General features: G+C 37.2%; 1 protein-coding gene across 2 annotated transcripts in view; it reads left to right on the top strand.

Annotated features, from left to right (window-relative positions):
* Window positions 1–1,755: 1,755 nt before the first annotated feature.
* LOC132692471 (UDP-glucuronosyltransferase 2A2-like) overlaps window positions 1,756–25,498 on the top strand; it is a 51,607-nt gene continuing 27,864 nt past the window's right edge. Inside the window, exon 1 of one of the 2 annotated variants that reach the window (XM_060654947.3) lies at window positions 1,756–1,875. Coding sequence is in view for 1 of the 2 variants with exons in the window: in XM_060654946.3 (XP_060510929.1) it covers window positions 23,179–23,899 (721 nt within the window). In the remaining variant the exon portion in view is untranslated. Of the gene's footprint in view, window positions 1,876–23,095; window positions 23,900–25,498 lie in introns of those variants that run through there. The other variant, XM_060654946.3, reaches the window with a different exon arrangement.

Raw genomic sequence — 25,498 nt, forward strand, 5'->3', positions numbered from 1 at the left:
TGAGTTTACTTTTTTATTATGCTTTATGCATATGAATAATACACATGAATATTAATGGTTTGTGGTATGTATTCTCTACCAATGATAGGCTTTCTGTTTGTTTATGGTATCTTCCTTCATATAAATGTTTAAAATCTTTCATATAGTTAAATATGTAAGTAGTTTATTTATGAGTTCTTGATTTTCTACTGCTTTCGTCTCAGGTTTTTTTTTACATATTTTTAAATTTTAAAGTTTCGGTTTTTTTTGTTTTTTTGCATTTAAAGATGTAATATTCAATTTGAAATTTGTTTTTGTGAGAATATGGTATTGAGATCTCACTGCATAATTGTTCCAACATGATTTATCATTGAGAAATCATCCTTTATTTTGTGTTTCTGTTTATTGTGGCAAATTCTACAATACCTTATGATTGATTTTTTTTTCTCAGGAAATAGTTAGATTTTTTTATTTTTTTATTTTTTTTATTTTTTAACGTTTTATTTATTTTTGAGACAGGGAGAGACAGAGCACGAACAGGGGAGGGTCAGAGAGAGGGAGACACAGAATCCGAAACAGGCTCCAGGCTCTGAGCTGTCAGCACAGAGCCCGACGCGGGGCTTGAACTCACGGACCGTGAGATCATGACCTGAGCCGAAGTCAGCTGCTTAACTAACTGAGCCACCCAGGCGCCCCAATATTTAGATTTTTAATACTGATCTTATATTTGGTTATCCTAGAGAATTTAAAATAATCTGTGATAATTTTTTATTTGTTGTGTTTGATTTTCTTCAATACCACATTGCTCACAAATGATGACAAATTCTCCTCCTGTGTTCCAAATTTTATTTATTTTTTTACATAATTTTCTTATTGGCTAGGACTTCCAGTACCATAGTGAATAGTTCAGATTAACAACTAAACATTCTTGTCCAGTACTTCAAGGATAATATTTCACTGGGGAAAGGAAAAAAATAAACACAACTTAGCAAAATCCTGGGAATTTATAATTGTGATTAGATAGATCAAATGGTATATATGGGCTTATTGAAAAAGAAGTGGGGCATCTGGGTGGCTCAGTTGGCTAAGCCTGACTTCAGCTCAGGTTATGATCTCATGGTTCGTGGGTTTGAGCCCCGCATGGGGCTCTGTGCTGACAGCTCAGAGCCTGGAACCTGCTTCGGATTTTGTGTCTCCTTCTCTCCTCGCCCCTCTCCCACTCACTCTCTGTCTCTCTTTCTCAAAAACATAAAAAAAACATTAAAAAAAAGAAAAAGTATCTTCTGACAATCTGCCTTATTTAACCACTTCAGTTTTGGTTTTTACTGATGGTTATCACATCTCTAGATAATGATATGTAGCTATTTGAAGATTTATAAAGTTTAGGGGTGCCTGGGTGGCTAAGTTGGTTAAATGTCTGGCTCTTGGTTTCAGCTCAAGTCATGACCTCTCGGTTCATGGGTTCAGGCCCTAAGTCCAGCTCTGGATGCGCTGACAGTGCGGAGCCTGCTTGGGATTCGCTCTCTCTGCCCCTCCCTTGCTTGCTCACTGGGGCACTCTTTCAAAATAAACAAACTTAAAAAGAAAAACAAAAAGACTTCTAAAGTTTAGATAATGTATGTGTGTTGAATAAATTTACCTAACCCTTGTAAAACTTTTTACTTCCTTTCAAATCCTTCCAGTTTTTTAGTCTCAGTTTCTCCACTGAGAAACTGCAACCACTGTTTTGTTTTGTTTTGTTTTGTTTTGTTTTTTTAAGAGACAGTGTCACTTGTGTCTTCATTTTTAAGATCAGGACATTGGTTCTTCTATCCTTCCACCTACCTCTCTACCTCCATTTACCTCCTGCCTTTACCTAACTACTCTAAAATACGCTGCTGCTTTTACATTTTCAAGGTTAGTGACATTTGTATTGCTTTGTAAGCATAAAGTTTCTGTCTTTATAGTTTGATTCTTAACAGTCAATAAATACAGTTTTCTTTGCTTTGTATATTGCAACTATTACTCCAAAGCCAAATAATACCGTTTACTTCTTTACATGTTCCATGTTGTGACACCCATGCTACTGAATGGTTAATATTCCTAGGGTAAATTTTAATTGGATTTCTTTTCTTTCCCTGCCCCCATCTTTCTCCCTTCTTCCTTTTTCCTCTTTCTTCACCTCTTTTCTTCCTCCTCCTCCTCAGCACCCCCACCCCATAATTTTCTTCATCATGTCCTCACTTTTTTCCAGTTTCTCAGTCGTCTTTTTCACTCATTTTTAACTAAGTCTTCTGCGAGCCATGTGTCATCCTTTTCCAACTTGATGGTGCCTACACTTGGCACAGCAGTTCCCCTGTGAGTCCACCGTTCGGTGGTTCCAGTTTCTTTTTTGTTCCTTGGATTAGAGTTTTGTTTTATTGAGGTAAATTCACATAACTGCCTGAGAAAGTATAATAGTCATTAGTGCTGTATAGCATGTATTTTTCTCCCCTGCACACACCACCCAACTTCTAGGCACACTGTAGGTTTGTATAGTTCTGCTGCCTAAAAGTTAACTTGCTTTCAAGTTTAACTTTTCAGTGAAAAGCCTCTTTTCCTGTCTGAGAGTCACTAGAAGTGTTCCAGATAGTGGCAGTTCTGTCAGTCTGGTTTCTAGAATGAGGGTTATTTGACACAGAACTCTCAATATAACTGCAGTGGACATATAACATGAGAGAGAAATACACCTTTATTGGTTTAAGCCTGGAAGAGTTTTGAGTGATTATTGCAGCATAACCTAGTATATCCTGACGGACGTCAGAAAGATATGAGTGTAACTCCTAAAATATTTCAAATTATATTATTTTCTGAATACTTGATAGTTAATTTGGAGAGATGTAAAATTCTATGTTAAAAATCCATTTCCTTCTGGAATATAAAGACATTGTTATGTTGTCCTCTTGCATTTCTTGTTGCTGATGATATGCTGATGGCAGTGCACTTCCTATTCCTTTGCTGGTCATCAAAATTTTCCTCCTCTCAAATCTTTTAGGATCTTCCATTTATCCTCGTTTAAAATTTCATAGTAATGAATATTTTATGCATCCAGCTTGGCTCTCCATTGGCTGTTTCTTTTTGAAGATTACATACATGTCTGTGTTCTGGAAAACTTCATTGTGTTGGTTTGCTAATAATTTGTTGCTTTTTATTTTCTCAGTTCTTTTTTTCTTCATTTGATCTTAGTTGGACCTCTACTTTATTAATAACTCACTTTATCTCATTTCTCACATTTTCTGTCATCTTTGTTTTTTGTTTATATATTCTAAGAGATTTCCTTATATTATGTTCCAACATACCTTTTGTTTTCACCTATTTCAATTTCAGCCACTGTGTTTTTTTCTCTTCTAAGAATGTGTCTCTTAGCTTAGTTACCCCAGAAAGCTGCAGTTAAGAAAAGGACTTGCATGTTAGTGTTTTGTTTCTAGAACTGATTCCATGAAATAGGAGTGTAGGACAAGGAAAGTGACATAAGGAAGGAGGGAAAGTCAGTACCAGGGTATGTTACCCGCCTGGTCAGTACTGTGGAGAGTTGGTTTCTATCCTCCTGGGACCATTTCAGGTGGTATGTAGAATGCTTCTTAGATTAATTAGGCCACCTAAAAAATAGTAGAGGAAGGAGAGAATGTATTATTGGCTCTTGTCCCCCATTTGTCAAGGTTGGTGTAAGGTGCCAGTAACTCTCTGCCGTATTTGGATGCATGTGGTCAACATAGCTGCTCATAGACGTCCCACAGTCACATCAGAGAAACTCCGGGGCAGAAAGCAAGATTGTTCAGGACCACTGGCTAGTGTCTGGTTATCTCTTTAAGGAAGTTGGTTTGAGTATGGCAGTGGCTGAAGGATGGTTGGGGAGTAGAAAGCAGTGGAGAGGTGAGGTAGGGCAAAATGAGTGATAACTATAGTCCACATTTTGCAATGCGCATATCCCTTGGTGCCCTCTATTGAGTACAGTTAGTTACAGTGTTTTCAATATGGTGGCCAAGTTCATTCCCCTTTACCAAAGGGAATTAGTGGGAACAGAGTTTGGTCCTAGCTACTGCAGCTGGCCCTGAAGGAATAATAAAGTATCTATCATCCTCCTCCCCTTTTACAAATTTCTTGTTTCCTTCTCTCTGGGCCTGCAGTTTGGCTGTTCTGAACTATTAGTCTGATGGGATGACATGAGCCTTCATCCCCAAGTTACCTTAGCATTCTTCGATCATGGTTGCTGCAGGTAAACTCGTAAGAGTTATCATTAGGCAATGATTTCTACCACTCTGAATTTTAGGCACTCCTCTACATCTCCTGGGTCTTGGAAAAATCTGTTTTTCCTACCATGTAACTGTGATCCTAATCAGGGTAATTGTCAAAGTTAGTTGTTCCCACTAATAATAACTATTTTCTTTGCCCATTGTCCCACTGATACGAGGAGTCCAAAATGAGCAAGTCATAGCTTTAGGTGAGTGGAAACCTTACTGTGTCCTCTGATAGAAATTTCTCTACCAACCTACCCCCAGAAACAGAACCCAGAAGAATCTGGGAGATTCAGTATTTTCAGGCTTTTTCCCCTCACCCCAAGTCTCCCAGGGTTTCATTCTTTTTCTGTCTAGGTCCTGACTCTCGCACAGGAGGGCTGTTGAAGTTGTGAGTTGAGTCTCCTTTGTAGTTCTGCTACCTTTGCAATTCTAAACTGCTTTTCTGCTGCTTCAGAAGAAAAGAGTCTAAACACTGCCAATGAGAACTTCTGACTTTGACAGCATGTTTTGATTTGATGTTTATTTAAACTGACGCTGTCATTTTTTTTACAAGGCATAGAAAACTGTTAACAAAAGCCATTTTCTCTATATATACACTATTTAATTACCATTGTGTCCATACTGTCCATAAATCAGTACTTTACCATCTCCCAATTCTTTACTCCCCTGTGTGAATCATAAGTTGTTGATTTCATTGAGTTCTAGAAGTTATCACTCATGTTATAGTTATTGCTCATGTCATCAGCAATGAGATTGTTATTGCCAGTTACAAGTTAATTGTCCAATTCCCAAGTCTTATTTTGTGGCTCTGCTCTTATTTCCAGTTCTGTTACAGACTGTCTCAGTCTGTGTTCTCCTTGAAAACAGAGCTTGAAATGAGGATCAGAATGTAGTAGTTTATTTTGAGAAATCCAAGGGTTATAGGAGTAGGGAACAGGGGAAGGTAAACCAGGAAAGTCCAGAGAAAGGAGGAAAGTACAATACCAAGCTGATCATCACTGTGAACAATTGGGACTTAATCCAGCCGGGACCCGACTACCTGAAGTAGAGGCGAGCACTCCTACTGAACATACTGCAATTATATACATGTGAGTGCTAGGTGAGGTTCTTCAGCAGTATGCAGTGGTGCCAAAGAAGTCATAGTGCAGAAGCTAAGAGATCTATGCTGTTAGGTTACAACTGTGCAGAAGCTCCTTGCCACAGCAAAAACTGGAGGAGAAAAATGGGCTGAAGAGATATGAGGTGGGGCATAAGAGGTGTGAAATATATGAGTCCTCCCTTTTTTCTGTTCTGTTTTACAGTATCTTATTTATATGGATGAAATATTTTGGATATCTATATTTGCTAAAACAGTTAACCTTTCGTTTTTTAAAGTTATCCTTTTTCACTGTGTCCTGAGGGTCTGTGTGTGTGTGTGTGTGTGTGTGTGTATGTGTGTGCGTGTGTGCGCATGCATTTTGACTCACAGGGATCTCTTTGCACCAGTGAAGGACTTGTTAACTGGCTAGTTTTTTTTTTTAATTTGAGATTTTTATTTTTGACTGATGTTGACTTTTATGCTAAATATGTGTATATTACTAGACATTACTAAGTACTATAAATGTCAAAATGAAAAAGGCTTTACTTGTATGTGGTACATTGATTCTGGTTACGTTATTTCATCTTGGACTGTTTATTTCATTTCCTTTAGAAGAGGACTCTTAATTTTTTCGTGGTCAGTGCGGGGGGGGGGGGGGATTAAGGAGGGTAGAAGTGTATGGACCACAAGTGTAAGTGTCTAGAAGCTGATATGTATATATATTTTTTCCTGTACCAGTATCTAGTCGTGGATCATATGTTGCATTTAGTTATCATACCTCCTTAGTCTCTTTTAATCTGAGATAATCCTTTGGGGTGTTTGTTGTTGTTGTTTTGTTTTGTTTTTGTCTTTCTTAATTTTAACACTGTTGATGAGTTATTGGCCAGTTATTTTATAGAATGACTTTCAGCTTAGGTTTGTTGGATGTTTCTTTATGATTAAATTCCAGTTGTGCATTTTTGGCAAGAATATGACAGAAGTGATATGCTCTTTTCATTATGATTTTCATGACTCATATGATGTTAATGTATCTCATTAATGGTAAAATTAGCTCTGATCACTTAAGATGATGTTTGCAGGTTTCTGCACTATAATGTTACAATTTTTCCTTTTGAAATTAAGTATTTTGTGAGGAGATACCTTGAAACTGTGTAAATATCCTGTTTGTCATCATACTTTTGCCCTCTATTTTTAGTATCCATTAATTATTAATTGGAATTAGAACATAAGGAAGAGCTTCCCCTTTCCTTTATTTATTTTTGTTTCTGTCAGTATAGATTTATGGGTATTTGATTTATCCTATGGAGTTTAATCCAAAACTATCATTATTAATTTTTTACACTCAAATTATTCCAGATTTGATTCATCGGAGCCCTCTCCAGTTGCTCACTACCTTTTTGATGTGTTCCCATTGTTTAATGTACTTCAAGATGATTCATGCTCATCTTGTAGTTTTTCTTGCCTTGAATTAAAATCAGTCATTTGTCCAGGAAGCCGTGGTTCCTATTTTTGAGGAGTAATATACAGAAATTAAGATCTGGGTTGTAGGTGTGCTTATTGTTGCTGGGATGTTACTGTTTCTAGGCCCTTCTTAGAGTTGAGAAAAATATGTGTACAGTATAACGTTTATTGGCAGTTCAAGAGAATAGAAACATTTTGATCATTCTAATAAAAAGGCAGGAAAAAGAGAATGCAGTGAGAAAAAACATGGTAATTAAATGTTAAATTGTTACAGGTAAGTGCAAACTAGTATTTTAATGTAGTTGCTTTCATTTTCATTTAATATATTACTTTTACATTAATTTAAGTATGCATCAAGTAAACTCATCTATTAAGAAAGATTGTTTAATCCACCTTTTATTTTTGTTTAAAATGAAAATAACTAACACAGAATGACCTTGAATTGTTTTATATATGTGTCTGTATTTAGCCAGTACTAACTGAAAATTAATGTAATGCTATTAATATCAAAGTAGAATAAAAGATGCACAGTATGAAATGTAATAAAGAAAAACATTTCTATGGATAGAAGTAATTCACTAAGAATTAACAAATAAGAAAAATTGTAAGATTTCAGTATACCTCGGAAACCAGTAAATCAAGCAAACAATAAATTAGTATGAAAATTGTTTTTGTAACAAAAGTTGAAAGTTGATTTTTTTAAAAAAAGTTCATATTTTTATTTTGAGAGAGAGAGGGGGTGGGGCAGGGGCAGGGAGTGAGGGAGAGAAAGAATCCCAAGCAGGCTCCATGTTGTTAGTGCAAAGCCCAACGTGGGGCATGATCTTTCGACTACTAGATCAAGACCTAAGCTGATACATAGAGTCAGATGTTCAACCTACTGAGCCACCCAGGCGCTCCAGAAGTTGAGTATTTTGGCAAAACAAGTAACAAGATTCATCAGTTGAATTCGGGAGCTCAAAGGAAGTATGTACATTCTTTTCAAGTGCAGATGAAAAATTTTGTAAAATTGAACTTAGACATGGTCACAGATAAAACCTCAACAAATTCTAACATATCTATGTAAAACAACTCTTGGCTATAGTGCAAGAAAATTTTAAAACATCATTAATTAAAAGGAATTTCCTTCTCCCAAACATGTACATTAAGAGTTATATTCAGTGTAGTGGACTGAGTTGATTTTAATGGACTCCATGCTTTTCCACTTCTGCTTCAATCGCATGCATATACATCCTGAAGAAAAGACAACATAGAACAACATACACAGCCAAGTATGAAACCACGAAAGGATATCCACCGATTGTTAGGTTTTTTATTAAAAAAGGAAATTCCATGAATAGATGCTTGTAGGAAGTATAAAAAAGTGGTTTTGGGGGAGAATAAAAAAAACTTTTGGGGCGCCTGGGTGGCTCAGTCGGATAAGCGTCCGACTTCGGCTCAGGTCAAGATCTCACAGTTCGTGAGTTCGAGCCCCGCGTCAGGCTCTGTGCTAACAGCTCAGAGCCTGGAGCCTGCTTCACATTCTGTGTCTCCCTCTCTCTCTGCCCCTTCCTTGCTCATGCTGTGTCTCTCTCTGTCTCAAAAATAAATAAACATTAAAAAAAAGATTAAAAAATTTTTTTTAAAAAGGTAAGTGCCTTAACAATAGGCATCAAAATTTACACTATCTGTAGAGTGCAGTGACTTCAGGCTAAAAAAGTTAAATTATAATGAAATTGGTGATCACGTTAAGCTGCAGCAAAGGAGGTCAGAAAAAAACATTCTGAATGGATGCTTTCACAATCCAGGACATGTGCAGTGAGTGTTTGCAGAGATCAGCACCTATTGAAGATTAATTCATGAAAACCACATGAGATAACAACTATACAAAATAGGATGATTTGCACCTAAAGATTGTAGACAGAGAAAAAAAGTGTTTAGACATGAAAGGGTAAGTTAATATAAGAATGGAATGAGTTGAGAAAGATATATAAAATAACCATTCCAAAATTCTAGAAATCAGAAATTCATTTATTATATGAAATTTAATATTATATGAAGTGAAACTGAACTGAATGGATGAATAGAAGAGCGAACAAGATCAGCTGTAGATGGAATTAGTGAATTTTCTGTTTTCCTGACTGAACCTTGACTGATAGAGCCCCCTAGACCTAAAGACTCTAGGAATTTACAGTAAACTGATTAAAATAGAGGTGTTACATGCTGACCGCCTACATTAGAGCTCTGATGGTTACCTGTTGTACTTCTAAGGCTTTTTTGTTTCTAATTGTTCTCCTGGCATTGATCACCTATCCTATATTTTATTGAAGCATCTGGGATTGATTTCAGTGTCTTTGCCTCAATTAGAAAATTTTTTTTAAATAATTTTTTTAATGTTTTATTTATTGCTGAGAGACAGCACAAGTGGGGGAAGGGCAGAGCAAGACAGAGACAGAGGATCTGAAGTGGGCTCTGCACTGACAGCAGTGAGCCTGATGTGGGGCTCGAACTCAGCCATGAGATCATGACCTGAGCCAAAGTCCGACACTCAGTAGACCGAGCCGCCCTCATTTTTTTTTTTATTTTTTATTTTTTATTTAAAAAAAAAATTTTTTTTTAACGTTTATTTATTTTTGAGACAGAGAGAGACAGAGCATGAACCGGGGAGGGTCAGAGAGAGGGAGACACAGAATCAGAAGCAGGTTCCAGGCTCTGAGCCATCAGCCCAGAGCCCGACGCGGGGCTCGAACTCACGGACCGTTAGATCATGACCCGAGCTGAAGTCGGCCACTTAACCAACTGAGCCACCCAGGCGCCCCTCATTTTTTTTTTTTTAAGAAAGAGAGAGAGAGATTGAGTGCACAAGTGGGGGAGAGAGAGAGAAAGAATGAGAATCTTAAGCAGGCTCCACACTCAGTGCGTGGAGCTCCCTGATGTGGTGCTTGATCACACAACCCTGGGATTGTGACCTGAGCCAAAACAGAGTCAGACAGTAAATTAACTGAGCGACCCAGGTGTCCCCTTGTCCCAGTTTTTATTTCATTCCATTCTGACTCTCAAAACCTGCATGTCCTCATTATGATTGATCAGTCATAGCTCCAAAGTTCATCTCTGACTTAGTATTTCTAATTGTTGCTAGTTTATGTGATCTTATTTTTGATCGTATAATCAATCTTTGTTTTTTTGCCACTCTGGGCCCTGTCATCCATGACCCCAGAATTCTATATTTTTTAGATTAAGTTTACCCTTTGCAACTTGTCTTCACCAAAGAAGAGTCAGTAGAAAAAACACCACAGTAGACAATATGTGCAGTACGTGCAAACAACAATAAACCTGAAGAGACAAAAAACATACAAAAAGATGGCCAATTAAACCCAATAAACTGCATTTCCATATGTTTTGCATTGGTAAAATAAATATCCACCATAGGAGAAGCACCAAATAACTGGTTACTCTAGAGCTGGTCTGATGGCTCTTTCAACAGATTGGTGATGGGTGCAGAGATGAAGGTTTACACATGGCCTAACAGAATGACTCCCTCTAACTATGACTGGGCTACTACTACTGATACAAAGAATCTAGCCTGCTCGTATGTCTACTTGGATTATACTTCTGGAGATCAATGGGGCTGAAGATTCGGTGGGCCTCCTTCATGCTTATCTTTGTCAGGGCTTCATATAACCCCCATTTCACAGACTTCACTTTAAAATTATTCATCTGAGTTGTATCATGGTGCAGTACCCAAAGGTACAGAATCTTTGGGATGCTAAAAAATGAGAAATTTGGAATATCTGCCGTGCCAGTTTTCAGTTTATTGTGTCTCAGCTTCAGATTCAGCTTTGTGATCTTGAATCTGGACCCTGTAAACATTTCTTCTTTGCTAACTGGATAAATGTCAAGCTTCACCAGTAGAGGTCCCTGGAGTGACTTTTATTATTATCTGGTAATTTTTGTGAATATTATTGGATTTTAAGAACATATATTTTTAAAAATGTACTTAAAAATTCTAAAGATACTTTTAAAAATATAAGAAATTTTAATATTTGTATTACTTATTTGTATTACTTATCCTTTAATAGATACTGCATTCTATATGGAAATTAAAACTCCTACACAGTTCCTGATGTAGATGGACCCATCTTCCCTGTGTTATTTTCAAGATTAACTTCATAATCACTTGATTTTTGTCTTTGACCTCTATGTTGCTTACAAAATTCTGACTGTAAGCTGTATATTTGAAATAAACAGTATTAACACAGAGATTATAAAGATGAAAAAGTTACATCAATCCTGTCATTCTGTGTAACCGCTTGGAGTTTTTGTGTTTAAATCTTTTTGGACAACATAGACATTTGAAAGGTGTTAGGATTGATCTTGAAGAAACAACCACATGGATAGTATTGTAGTTTTTGCAGTGTATAATGGGATTTTTGTGACTCTGTTCAATGTATCTTTATGTTCACGTTTTTTCCTAACTCTATGTATATATATTGCTTTATGTGAAACTGCAAAATTAAAGTGAATAGAGGATTCTTTGATCATGTATAATTGGACATAGGTTTATGTATCTGATTATATGGTCTAAGAATTGCAAAGATCAATTTTTTTTAGAATAAAACTATTTATTACATTTTAATATAGTCAAAACACATGTTTAAAAATTACACAATTAAAAACATTTTTAATTTCTGAATGCAATTATAACAATGACATAAAATTATTTTATTATTAAAGTGATTTTTGGTAATAACATTATACACTGTATGATGAATATATTGTTAAAACTTTACCTTGTATACCAAATATACTACCTAACCCATTTTCTGTTATTTTTGGTGTGGTTTACAGGTATTATTTTCAGCGTAGATTTTACTTAAATTCCATGTTTTTAAGCCACTGTAGTCAACTTATAAAAATTACTTATCAAGCTAAAATACAGTGGAATAAAATTACACTTAAAGTAATTTAATTCCCTTAACACAAATTATTAATATGTATGCAAATATAAAGAATAGGTGCTTAACTCAAGGACAATGTAAATAAAAGCAATTTTGCTTGTGCTTTAGGTTTGCTTTATATTCAAGTCCTTTGGGAATACTGCCAGAAATGCTGTTTCCCACAAGGGTTACAACACTTAGGAGAAAATAATTACAGTTAATTTAGATTTTGACTGTTCGCACTTTTATTTTCATTTGAACAAAACTGTTGGTAAAGCCTTCTATTTAACCATTATTCTAGATTTATAAAACTGGATCTTTTAGAAATTATGTTACGTTAAAGGCATCCAAATTGGTCTATAAAATACTAGCTTATCTTCTTACCAGAGAAGGCTCCAAGGAAGCCTGGTATTATTAAATACCTTTCTGGTATTTAATTTCTGAGTGATTAAAGCTTTGAAAATTGTTGTTGCAGAGCAGAAAACATTAAAATATTTTCAGTTTCACTGATGCTTTTATCCACATTTACATCCAGCACTTAGATACATTATGATATGCACAGTTATCACAGGGACAGTTTGCATTATTTATGTGGCTTTTAGTTTATAATGAGGTTAATTATGCACAAATGCATAATATATACAGGAATGTAGGTGCATTTGCAACAATGCTGACTATACCTCATTTCCACCTGAAAGACCATGACAAGTGTTATGAAGTAAAAAGAAAAATCTAAGAGAAAGTACTTCTACTTGAAACAGAAAACACTTAAGATACGGTGTTCTATACATAATCTGAATTTTTAATGAGATAGTTCGTATTCATGTAGTTTCTCAACAATCTGTAAGCAAACTCTAACATCCAGTATGTTTTAAAGTACCTGTCATTTCCATAAGAGCAAAAAGGCCTGAGAAAAAAATGTTGGGTATTATACCATGAATGAGGCATTATAGAGGGGGCCTTGAAATTATGTCTACTAGAGTGGGGGGAAATCTTTTCACACACTATTTCTCAATTATAGTAGTTACTTTGCAACAAAAAACCGTATTTTTATATTTTTTAATTTTATTTAAAAAAAATTTTTTTTTAACATTTATTTTTGAGACAGAGAGAGACAGAGCATGAATGGGGGAGGGTCAGAGAGATAGAGGGAGACACAGAATCCGAAACAGGCTCCATCTTCTGAGCTGTCAGCACAGAGCCTGACGCGGGGCTCCAACTCACGGACCGCGAGATCGTGACCTGAGCCGAAGTCGGACGCTTAACCCACTGAGCCACCCAGGCGCCCCTAATTTTATTTTTTAAAATTTACATCCAAATTAGCATATAGTACAACAGTGATTTCAGAGTAGATTCCTTAGTGCCCCTTAGCCATTTAGCCCATCCCCCCTCCCGCAACCCCTCCAGTAACCCTCTGTTTGTTCTCCATATTTATGAGTCTTTTCTGTTTTGTCCCCCTCCCTGTTTTTATATTATTTTTTCCCCTCCCTTATGTTCATCTGTTTCGTTTCTTAAAGTCCTCATATGAGTGAAGTCATATGATTTTTGTCTTTCTCTGACTAATTTCACTTAGCATAATACTCTCCAGTTCCATCCATGCAGTTGCAAATGGCAAGATTTCATTCATTTTGAGCCGAGTAATACTCCATTGTATGTGTATATATATATGTATATATGTGTATATATATATATGTATATATGTGTATATGTGTATATATGTGTATATGTATATATGTGTGTGTATATACATATGTATATGTGTGTGTGTGTATATATATATATATACCAACTCTTCTTTATCCATTCATCCATCGATGGACATTTGGGCTCTTTGCATACTTTGGCTATTGTTGATAGTGCTGCTGTGAACATTGGGGTGCATATGCCCCTTCGAAACAGCACCCCTGTATCCCTTGGATAAATAACTAGTAGTGCAATTGCTGGGTCATAGGATAGTTCTATAATTTTTTTTTTTTTAATTTTTTTTTTTAACGTTTTATTTATTTTTGAGACAGAGAGAGACACAGCATGAACGGGGGAGGGGCAGAGAGAGAGGGAGACACAGAATCGGAAGCAAGCTCCAGGCTCTGAGCCATCAGCCCAGAGCCCGACGCGGGGCTCGAACTCGCGGACTGCGAGATCATGACCTGAGCTGAAGTCGGACGCTTAACCGACTGAGCCACCCAGGCGCCCCAGTTCTATAATTTTTTGAGAAACCTCCATACTGTTTTCCAGAGTGGCTATGCCACTTTGCCTTCCCATCAGCAGTGCAAAAGAGATCCTCTTTCTCAGCATCCTCACCAACATCTGTTGTTGCCTGAGATGTTAATGTTAGCCATTCTGACAGGTATGAGGTGGTATCTCATCGTGATTTTGGTTTGTATTTCACTGATGAGTGATGTTGAGCATTTTTTCATGTGTCAGTTGGCCATCTGGATGTCTTCTTTGGAGAAGTGCTATTCATGTCTTTTGCCCATTTCTTCACTGGATTATTTGTTTTTTGGGTGTTGAGGTTGATAAGTTCTTTATAGATTTTGGATACTAACCCTTTATCTGATATGTCATTTGCAAATATCTTCTCCCATTCTGTCAGTTGCCTTTTAGTTTTGCTGATTGTTTGCTGTGCAGAAGCTTTTTATTTTGATGAGGTCCCAGTAGTTCATTTTTGCTTTTGTTTCCCTTGCCTCTGGAGACGTGTTGAAGAAGAAGTTGCTGCGGCCAAGGTCAAAGAGGTTTTTGCCTGCTTTCTCCTGGAGGATTTTGATGGCTTCCTGTCTTACATTGAGGTCTTTGACCCATTTTGAGTTTATTTTTGTGTATGGTGTAAGAAAGTGGTCCAGGTTTATTCTTCTGCATGTCGCTGTCCAGTTTTCCCAGCACCATTTGCTGAAGAGACTGTCTTTATTCCATTGGATATTCTTTCCTTCTTTGTCAAAGATTAGTTGCCCATACATTTGTGGGTCCATTTCTGGGTTCTCTATTCTGTTTTGTTGGTCTGAGTGTCTGTTTTTGTGCCAGTACCATACTGTCTTGATGAATACAGCTTTGTAGTATAGCTTGAAGTCTGGGATTGTGATGCCTCCTGCTTTGGTTTTCTTTTTCAAGATTGCTTGGGCTATTCGGGGTCTTTTCTGGTTCCATACAAATTTTAGGATTATTTGTTCTAGCTCTGTGAAGAATTCTGGTGTTACTTTCATAGGGATTGCGTTGAATATGTAGATTGCTTTGGGTAGTATCGACATTTTAACAATGTTTGTTCTTCCTATCTAGGAGCGTGGAATCTTTTTCCTTTTTTTGTGTGTGTCTTCAATTTCTTTCATAAGCTTTCTATAGTTTTCAGTGTATAGATTTTTCACCCCTTTGGTTAGATTTATTCCTAGGTATTTTATGGGTTTTGGTGCAACTGTAAATGGGATTGATTCCTGGATTTCTCTTTCTGTTGCTTCATGGTTCGTGAATAGGAATGCAACTGATTTCTGTGCATTGATTTTATATCCTGCAATGTTGCTGAATTCATGAATCAATTCTAGCAGTTTTTTGGTGGCATCTTTTGGGTTTTCCATATAGAGTATCATATCATCTGCGAAGAGTGAAAGGTTGACCTCCTCTTGGCCGATTTGGATGCCTTTTATTTCTTTGTGTTGTCTGATTGCAGAGGCTAAGACTTCCAATACCATGTTGAATAACAGTGGCAAGAGTGGACATCACTGTCTTGTTCCTAACCTTAGGGGGAAAGCTCTCAGTTTTTCCCCATTGAGGATGATATTAGTGTTGGGTCGTTCATATATGGCTTTTATGATCTCGAGGTACGCTCCTTCTGTCCCTACTTTCTTGAGGGTTTTTATCAAGAAAGGATGCTGTATTTTGTCAAATGCTTTCTCTGCATCTATTGAGAGGGTCATATGGTTCTCGTCCTTTCTTTTATTGATGTGATGAATCACGTTAATTGTTTTGTGGATATTGAACTAGCCCCGCATCCCAGGTATAAATCCCACTTGGTCGTGGTGAATAATTTTTTTAATGTATTGTTGGATCCGGTTGGCTAATAACTTGTTGAGGATTTTTGCATCCATGTTCATCAGGGAAATTGATCTCTAGTTCTTTTTAGTGGGGGTTTCTGTCTCCTTTTGGAATCAAGGTAATGCTGGCCTTATAGCAAGAGTTTGGAATTTTTCCTTCCATTTCTATTTTTTAGAACAGCTTCAAGAAAATAGGTGTTAACTCTTCCTTAAATGTTTGGTAGAATTCCCATGGAAAGCCATCTGGCCCTGGACTCTTGTTTTTTGGCAGATTTTTGATTACTAATTCAGTTTCCTTATTGGTTACGGGTCTGTTCAAATTTTCTATTTCTTCCTGTTTCAGTTTTGGTAGTGTATATGTTTCTAGGAATTTGTCCATTTCTTCCAGATTGCCCATTGTATTGACATATAATTGCTCATAATATTCTCTTATTGTTTGTATTTCTGCTGTGTTGGTTGTGATCTCTCCTTTTTCATTCTTGATTTTATTTATTTGGGTCCTTTCCTTTTTCTTTGTGATCAAACTGGCTAGTGGTTTACCAATTTTGTTAATTCAAAGAACCAGCTTCTCGTTTCATTGATCGTTTCTGCTATTTTTTTGGTTTTGATAGCATTAATTTCTGCTGTAATCTTTATTATTTCATGTGTTCTGCTGGTTTTGGGTTTTATTTGTTGTTCTTTTTGCAGCTCCTTAAGGCGTAAGGTTAGGTTGTGTATCTGAGATCTTTCTTCCTTCTTTAGGAAGGCCTGGATTGCTGTATACTTTTCTCTTATGACCGCCTGTACTGCGTCCCAGAGGTTTTGGGTTGTGGTGTTATCATTTTCATTGGCTTCCATATACTTTTTAATTTCCTCTTTAATTTCTTGGTTGGCCCATTCATACTTTAGAAGGATGTTCTTTAGTCTCCAAGTGTTTGTTACCTTTCCAAATTTTTTCTTGTTGTTGATTTCAAGTTTCAGGGTGTTGTGGTCTGAAAATATGCATGGTATGATCTCGATCTTTTTGTGCTTGCTGAGGGCTGATTTATGTCCTAGTACATGGTCTATTCTGGAGAACGTTCCATGTGCACTGGAGAAGAATGTATATTATGCTGCTTTAGGATGAAATATTCTGAATATATCTGTTAAGTCCATCTGGTCCAGTGTGTCATTCAAAGTCATTGTTTCCTTTTGACTTTTTGATTAGATGATCTGTCCATTGCTGTGAGTGGGGTGTTGCAGTCTCCTACTATTATGGTATTACTACTGATGAGTTTCTTTATGTTTGTGATTAATTGATGTATATCTTTGGGTGCTCTCACATTTGGTGCATAAATGTTTACAATTGTTAGGTCTTCTTAGTTATAGAGCCCTTGATTATGATATAATGCCCTTCTGCATCTCTTGATACCGTCTTTATTTTAAAGTCTAGATTGTCTGATAGAAGTATGGCTAACTTCGGCTTTCTTTTGTTGACCATTAGCGTGATAGATGGTTCTCCATCTCCTTATTTTCAATGTGAAGGTGTCTTTAGGTCTAAGGTGGGTCTCTTGTAAACAGCATATAGATGGATCTTGTTTTCTTACTGTTTTATTACCCTATGTCTTTTGGTTGAGCATTTAGTCCATTGATGTTTAGAGTGAGTACTGAAAGATATGAACTTATTGCCATTATGATGCATGTAGAGTTGGAGTTTCTGGTGGTGTTCTCTGGTCCTTTCTAATCTTTGTTGCTTTTGGTATTTATTTATGTATGTATGTATGTATTTTCTATATATTTTCATCTTTTCTCCCTTTAGAGAGTCTCCCTTAAAATTTCTTGCAGGGCTGGTTTAGTGGTCACAAACTCCTTTAATTTTTGTTTGGGAAACTTTTTATCTCTCCTATTTTGAATGACAGCCTTGCTGGATAAAGAATTCTTGAGTACATATTTTTCTGATTCAGCACATTGAATATATCCTGCCATTCCTTTCTGGCCTGCCAAGTTTTTGTGGATAGGTCTGCTGTAAATCTGATTTGTCTTCCCTTGTTTAGGGACTTTTTTTTTTCCCTTGCTGCTTTCATGATTCTCTCCTTGCCTGAATATTTTGTTTAATTGACTATAATATGCCTTGTTGATGGTTGGTTTTTGTTGAATCTGATGGGGGTCCTCTGTGTTTCCTGGATTTTGATGTCTGTGTCTTTCCCCAGGTTAGGAAAGTTTTCCACTATGATTTGCTCACATAACCCTTCTACCCCTATTTCTCCTCTTCCTCCTTTGGGACCCTGATGATTCTGATGTTGTTCCTTTTTAATGAGTCACTGATTTCTCTAATTCTTAAATCGTGCTCTTTTGTCTTAATCGTCCCCTTTTTTTCTGCTTCATTATTCTCTATAAGTTTGTCCTATATTGCTGATTCTCTGTTCTGCCTCATCCATCCTTTCTGCTGCTGCATCGTCCATGATTGCGGCTCAGTTACAGCATTTTTAATTTCATTCTGGCTATTTTTTACTTCTTTTATCTCTGTAGAAAGGGATTCTAATCTATTTTTGACTCTAGCTAGTATTCTTATTATCGCAATTCTAAATTCTGGTTCAGACATCTTGCTTGTATCTGTGTTGGTTAAATCCCTGGCTGTTGTTTCTTCCTGCACTTTCTTTTGGGGTGACTTCCTTCGTTTTGTCATTTTGAAGGGAGAATAGGAATTAATGAGGTAGAAAAATTAAAATGAAAAAATGAAAATTAAAAAATATGAAAGCTAAAAAATAAACACTCACACACACACAGAAAATCTAATAAATGGTGCTAGATCCTAGGTGTGTTTTGTTCTGGGTGTTGATAGTGATTAGACAGAGAAAAAAGGCGGGGGGGAAGGAAATCATTTGAGATTTTGAAAGAGTGAATACACTGAAGTAGACTAAAATGAGATGATGGGAGTAAAATAGAATTTGAAAAAATTTACACAAAAGTGAAGAATATAGTAGAAAAAAATTAAAAATATTTTTAATAAAAACTAAAAATAAAAATGAATTTTTTCTTTCTGTATTCAAGAAAAAGGAAAATGAAAAAGAAATGATTGAAAATTTGAAAAAGTGAATAAATGCACTGTAGTTGATTAAAATAAAATAATGGAAGTAAAATAGAATTTGAAAAAATTTACATAAAATCAAAAAATATAGTAAAAAAATTAAAGGAAAATATTTTTAATAGAAATTGAACGTAGAAATGAAGTTTTTCTCTTTCTGCATTCAAGAAAAAGAATAGAAACGAAAAAAAAAAAAGGAAATCGTTTGAAAATTTGAAAAGGTGAATACACTGAAGAAGACTAAAATAAAATGATGGAAGTAAGAGAGTTTGAAAAAATTTACACAAAAGTAAAAAATATAGTAACGAAATTAAAAATATTAAAAATTGAAAATAAAAATGAATTTTTCTCTTTCTGTATTCAAGAAAAAGAAAAATAGTGTAAAGAGAAAAAAAGAAAGAAAATTGAATAGATGGACCTACAGATTGAAATAGGAGTGAAATTACTTCGTTTTCCCATAGAAGTCAGACTATGTAGCGCTTTATAGTCCATAAACTAAGTAGGTGGTGAGACTTGTGTTCTTGAAGAACGAGGTTGGCCCCGTTGGGCGGGGCTCATTGTAACGGCTCCGTTCTCCACTAGATGGCCTTGCTAGTCCACGGGGGTGGATTGTTGTGGTGCTTGTAGGTGTGTATGCGCATGCGCAGGAGAGGTGAAAATGATGTCACACAGCTACCCAGTCTCTAGTATCAGATCTATGTTCTCCCCGATCAGCAATTGCGCACTTGTCCTCTCCCTTCAGCTTTCATCTGCTCCCTGCTTTTTCACTCTTCATGACCAGGCCCCACCCAGGCAGTACCTCTCTCCCAAGTTTTGTATCAAATGCGGCTTTTTACCCTGGTCTCTTACTTCTGAAGGACTGTGGCTTTGACCTGTTCTGCCCCTCTGGGAGGGTCTCACTGAGCAATGGCCAAAAGCTGGCTGCACCCAGGAACGCTTGTGGGACCCTGCTGCTGCCCGTGCCCCGAGACTGTGGCCAGGTGCCTGCCTGCCCCATAAAAAGTTTGCAAGATAGTGTAGCAGCAGCTTTTCAGGGATTATGGAAAATCACAACACATATCTGTCACCAGGCTTCACCCTTAACGACCTTGTTCCAGCACCAGCGAATGTGGCTGTTTTCTGGGGTCTGCTGCGACCGGTGGCTTCAGTAGTCTCCACCAAATGTCCTTCCAGCAGTGGAACTGATTTTCCCCGTGTGGCCTGAGAACCTCCCGGACCCCACTCTGTTCCTGGCGATTCACCCTTCTCACCAGAGCACCGCCAGGTATCGAGCTGTGGAGTTGCAGACTTTGCGCTCCCCTTGTTTACAGTCTTAATGGAATTTAAACCCTCTCCTTTCTCCTTTCTCCTTTTCCCTTTTTAGTTTAGTCCCTGCGGCTGTTTCTAATTTTCCACTTTCTCTCCAGCTGCTTTTGGGGAGGGGTACTTTTCCCGTATTCCTCCCCCTCCCAAGTCTCCATCCTCTCTCTGCCTGCAAAAGTGGCTCCCTGCCCTCCACTGGCTTCTCTCTCCCCCAAGTTCACCTCTTCGTGCCACATACCTGCTGAATTCTGTGGTTCAGGTTGTGCAGATTGTTGTGTTAATCGTCCAATTAGATTTTTAGGTGTATAGGATGGTTTAGTGTTGGTCTGGCTGTATTTCATGGACGCGAGACACACAAAAAACTTCCATGCTGTTCTGCCATCTTGGCTCCTCCAATATCTCAATAACTTGTATTTGAGTTCCCAGATTCTTCTGCTTCATAGAGTATGCTGTTGATGATCTGTATTCATTTTTTCATTTCATTCATTATATTCTTCAGACCCAATATTTCTGTTTGTTTGGTCCTCATATAAGCAAAATATCCTCTTTAATTTTTTTCTAACTTTATCTTTGGCTCATTTTTTTATGATTTCTATCTGTATTGAAACTCCCATTGTGTACATATATTGTTTTTCTGATTTCATTGATTTTTCTGTGTTCTCTTAAGCTTACTCTGCTTCCTTAGAACAATCTAATTTGTACTTTTTGCAGGCAATTCACAGATTTGCATTTCTTTGTGTTCTTTGGTGGTGTCATATTTCCTTGACTCTTCTTGTTCCTTGAAGTCTTGTGTCAGTTTTCACATTAAAGAAGTGATCATTCCCTCCAGGGTTTGCTGACTGGCTCTGGGGGAGATAAACACCTTCACCCGTCAGTCCCACTAGCTTTATCAGTCCTTTTCTATGGATGTCTGCTCCTTACTTCTTGTTCCCTCTTGAGGGGATGTCTTCAGATTGTATGACTTATCCTAACCCACAAAAACAGACCTAGTGTTGAGAGCTTCCCATTCATTTTCCCTAGGGCAGAGCCCTGAAATGTTTAAGTTTGTGTAAACTCTCCCAATCCCACAGATTCAGGCCAGCCTTTTTCACTTGCCCAAAAGCTGTCTACAAAGGCTTAGTCTCACCACAATGGGGTCATGCACCTTGAGCTATCAAAGGTAATAGGAGTGAGGTACATGCAGTGTTGGGGACAACTGTGGGCCTAGCTGGGGAAGGGAGGTGTGAAGATGAGATTTCCCCAAAAGCTGGTAGGCAGGCTTACTGATGGAGTCCATAATTCTTGCTGATATCACTTCAGAAAACAATTGCTAATAATCAAAAAGCTCAAAGAAAGCTGATGTGGATGGAGGAATAAAGTAGAATAACATAAGATTAGAATATCAGTCAGGATTCATGGGTCCATTTCAGAGAATACAGATTTTAACATACACGAAAAAGAGAGTTAACATATTTTACCCAAGACTGACATTCTCTGAAATAAACTTTTTGAAAGTCAGGAAAGTTTCTTTGTATAAAGCGGGTTATGAGAGTGTAAAAATGAAAGTAGGGATGTTAGAAAACTATTGCAGTAAATCCAAGTTGGATATGAAAATGGCTAGGTTTAAAGTGATAATAACAACTGACAGAGAAGAACAGATCAATATATAACTTGGGAGTAGAACTTATAGATACGGTGATCAATTGAATAATTGCTCAATCCTGTTTTTTATTAGTCAGATATTCTTATGATATTGGAAATGATAATGTTATTATGATATATTTCTTACTAATTCCTTGTATAAAATCAATTTTTTTTAAGAAAAAATTTTTTATTTTTTTGAGAGGGAGAGAAAGAGCACAAGTAAGGAAGGGGCAGAGAGAGAGGGAGACACAGAATCGAAAGCAGCCTCAGGCTCAGAGCTGTCAGCACAGGGTCCCATGTGGGGCTCGAATCCATGGGCTGTGAAATCATGACCTGAGCTGAGGTCAGACTCAACCGACTGAGCCACCCAGGTGCCCCTAAAATCAACTTTTTAAGCAAAAGGATTATTGATAAAGTTATTGTCCTAAATATCATTGGACCCATTTCTACATGGGGTGGTGGTTTCCAGGTGTAGGGATCCAAGCAAAAAAAAGAAAATAGAATTTTACATTATAAAAAGTTTGTTAGAACAAGAAAGTAAAGAAAATAGAATTGAGTGTGATGGAAGGAAGAATAAGATTATTAAGGTATCTTCTTCATGACTTGCCTTTATTCTGTTTCTTTTCAACATAATATGAATCTGATCTAGAATCAGAACTTAAATTCATATATGAAGTAATAGCAAAAGAAAAAAAATATTTTTTCTCTTAAAGATAGATGTGATTTGGCAGAAAGGGCACTGAATTCAGCATGAGAACATTTGGATTTAAATTTTCTCCCTGCCCTAATGCCTCTGGCACGTATACTCTGCTTCTGGAAGTAGGTGATAACCTCTTTCCTCTAGAATTCCTAGCAGAGTTGTCCGTAAGAAAAATACTACACAGACCATTCTGTTCAAAGGAACTTAAGATACCAGAGAAAAAGTTACCAAAATACCCAGCCTTAATTGAATATGCTTCACATGGTGATGGATTTTAACATCATTTAGAATTTATTCTCAATTTGTGTTTAAGCCTTTTTGTTTTCATATCCTCTAAAAGAAGTTTTAAAACTCTCATTCTATTTTCTACCTAACTCATTTCGTTGTTTGTATTGATTAAAAACATTTTTTTAATGTTTGTTTATTTTTGAGGGGGAGGGAGAGAGAGAACACGCACTCACACGAGTGGAGGAGGGGCAGAGAGAGGGAGACACAGAATCTGAAGTGGGCTCCAGGCTCTGAGGGGTCAGCACAGATCCTGATGCATGGCTCAAATTCACGAATCACTAGATCATGACCTGAGCCAAAGTTGGATGCCTAACCGACTGAGCCACCCAGGCGCCCCAACTGTATTGATTTTTTTTAAAACAAAACAGCTGCATTTGGTAAAACCAACTATGTACTCCAAAGTTCAGCTCAACCTACTATAAATTGATTGAGAAAGTCATGAAAGAGATCTGTGGGATTGTGAACTTCATGAACTTGGTTTAAGCCTCGGTTTAGTTAGAGCAAGAGTTGATCATGAGGACTGTAAAAGGTTTCTGGGTTCTTTTCATGCTGCATCTGTATTTCTTCGACTCTGGAAGGACTGGGAAAATACTTGTGTGGCCCTTGGATTTTAGTCACTGGATTAATTTAAAAGTTATCCTGGATCAACTCCAGCTTCGTGGGCATGAAGTAACTGTCCTGGTACCTTCACCAAGTTATCTGTTTGATCATACCAAGATTCCCTTTAATGTGGAGATCCTTCAACTTCCAGTAACTAAAGAAACTCTCATGGAAGAGTTCAATGGTATTCTCTATGATATTTCCTTTGAGGTGCCAAAACTTTCATGGTGGAGCATGCAAGGAAAACTGACAGAACTTGTCTACAGGTTTTCTAGGACAGCCAAAAGAATGTGTGAGAGTGCTATCACAAATAAGGAGTTACTCAGCAGGCTACAAGCAGCTAAGTTTGATATCTGTTTAGCTGATCCCTTAAGCTTTTGTGGGGAATTGTTGGCTGAGCTCCTCAATATTCCATTTATATACTCTTTTCGATTTTCTTATGGGAATGTCATTGAGAGACTGTGTGCTCAGCTTCCTATCCCTTCTTCATATGTTCCTGGCATCACATCGGGACTGACAGACCGCATGACTTTTGTACAGAGACTAGAGAATTGGTTACTGTACATAGTGACTGATATTATGTTTTTATATTTTGTATTTCCGGAATGGGATGACTATTACAGCAAGGCTTTAGGTAAGATATATTTGCATGCATTAAAGATTCTTACTTCATAAGAAAAAGGGTGCCTGGGTGGCTGAGTTGGTTAAACATCTGACTCTTGATTGTGACTCAGGTCATGATCTTGTGATCATGGGATCAAGCCCGAGGCCTGCTTGGGATTCTCTCTCTCTCTCCTTGCTCTTTGCTTCTCCCCCCACTCATGCACTCACACCTGTGTGCTTTCTCTCTCAAAATAAACACTTAAAAAATAAAATGTAAATGTTTACCTGACGATATAAAATCTTAAAAAACGTATTTTTAAAATTTTTTTGTATGTGTTTTATTTATTTTTGATAGAGTGCAAGTAGCAGAAGGACAGAGAGAGGGGGTTAGAATCTAAAGACAGGCTCCAGGCTCTGAGCTAGTTGTCAGCACAGAGCTTGATGCAGGGATTGAACCCACAAACTGTGAGATCATGATCTGAGACCAAGTCAGACATTTAACTGATTGAGCCACTCAGGTGTCCCTTAAAAAAATATTTTTAAGTGAGGACCCAAGCTTTTTAAGTAAAAAACAAAAAAAAAAAACAAAAAAAATTTTTTTTCGTTTTGGATGATTGATTTTTTACAAATTATCATAGGAAGAATATTCTCCATGTATACACATAAATCCTGGTTGCTGCTACTAATGTTTTTGGAATATCTAGAAAACTGTGTGTTGAATTTGACATAATTCTGGACTATTCCTCTCTTGTTTAGTTTTGCTTTTATACAGTCTGGTTTTTTGGGTTTTTTTTTTTGTTTTTTTTTTTCCTGATCGACTTGCTTTTTCTCAGGCTTTCTGTTTGCATCCAATTTAGGTTTTATTGCTGGTTGCAGGGTTTAGCATGTGATGAGCACAAAACTAGAAAATAAATAAATATATACTGGTTTCATATGCAGTTCTCTCCCAATGGCAAAATGTGATTTTTTTTCCCCTAAAAGACCATGTTTCCAGATTTTTAAATCTCACTGTTTTGTTTTTTTTTGTTCTATTCAAAATTGCATTAGAGGTCTGGGGCGCCTGGGTGGCGCAGTCGGTTAAGCGTCCGACTTCAGCCAGGTCACGATCTCGCGGTCCGTGAGTTCGAGCCCCGCGTCGGGCTCTGGGCTGATGGCTCGGAGCCTGGAGCCTGTTTCAGATTCTGTGTCTCCCTCTCTCTCTGCCCCTCCCCCGTTCATGCTCTGTCTCTCTCTGTCGCAAAAATAAATAAAAAACGTTGAAAAAAAAAAAAATTAAAAAAAAAAAAAATTGCATTAGAGGTCAAATTGTGAGCTTTGACCCTGAGCACACTGTTTTCTCTCTTACTTCAGCAATTCCTTTTACCTCTTTATATTCTACATTCCCATACTATAGATTAGTTCAATGGGAAGTTTCATTATAATTCTTTTTCCAGGGGCGCCTAGGTGGCTCAGTTGGTTAAGGTGTCCCAACTTCAGCTCAGGTCATGATACCACAGCCTGTGGGTTCAAGCCCCTCATTGGGCTTTGTGCTGACAGCTCAGAGGCTGGAGCCTGCTTTGGGTTCTGTCTCTGTCTCTCTCTGCCCCTCCCCCCTCCCTCTCTAATAAATAAACATTAAAAATAATAATAA

This window comes from Panthera onca, chromosome B1, assembly GCF_046562875.1.
Source record: "Panthera onca isolate mPanOnc1 chromosome B1, mPanOnc1 haplotype 2, whole genome shotgun sequence".
NCBI classification, from domain to species: domain Eukaryota; kingdom Metazoa; phylum Chordata; class Mammalia; order Carnivora; family Felidae; genus Panthera; species Panthera onca.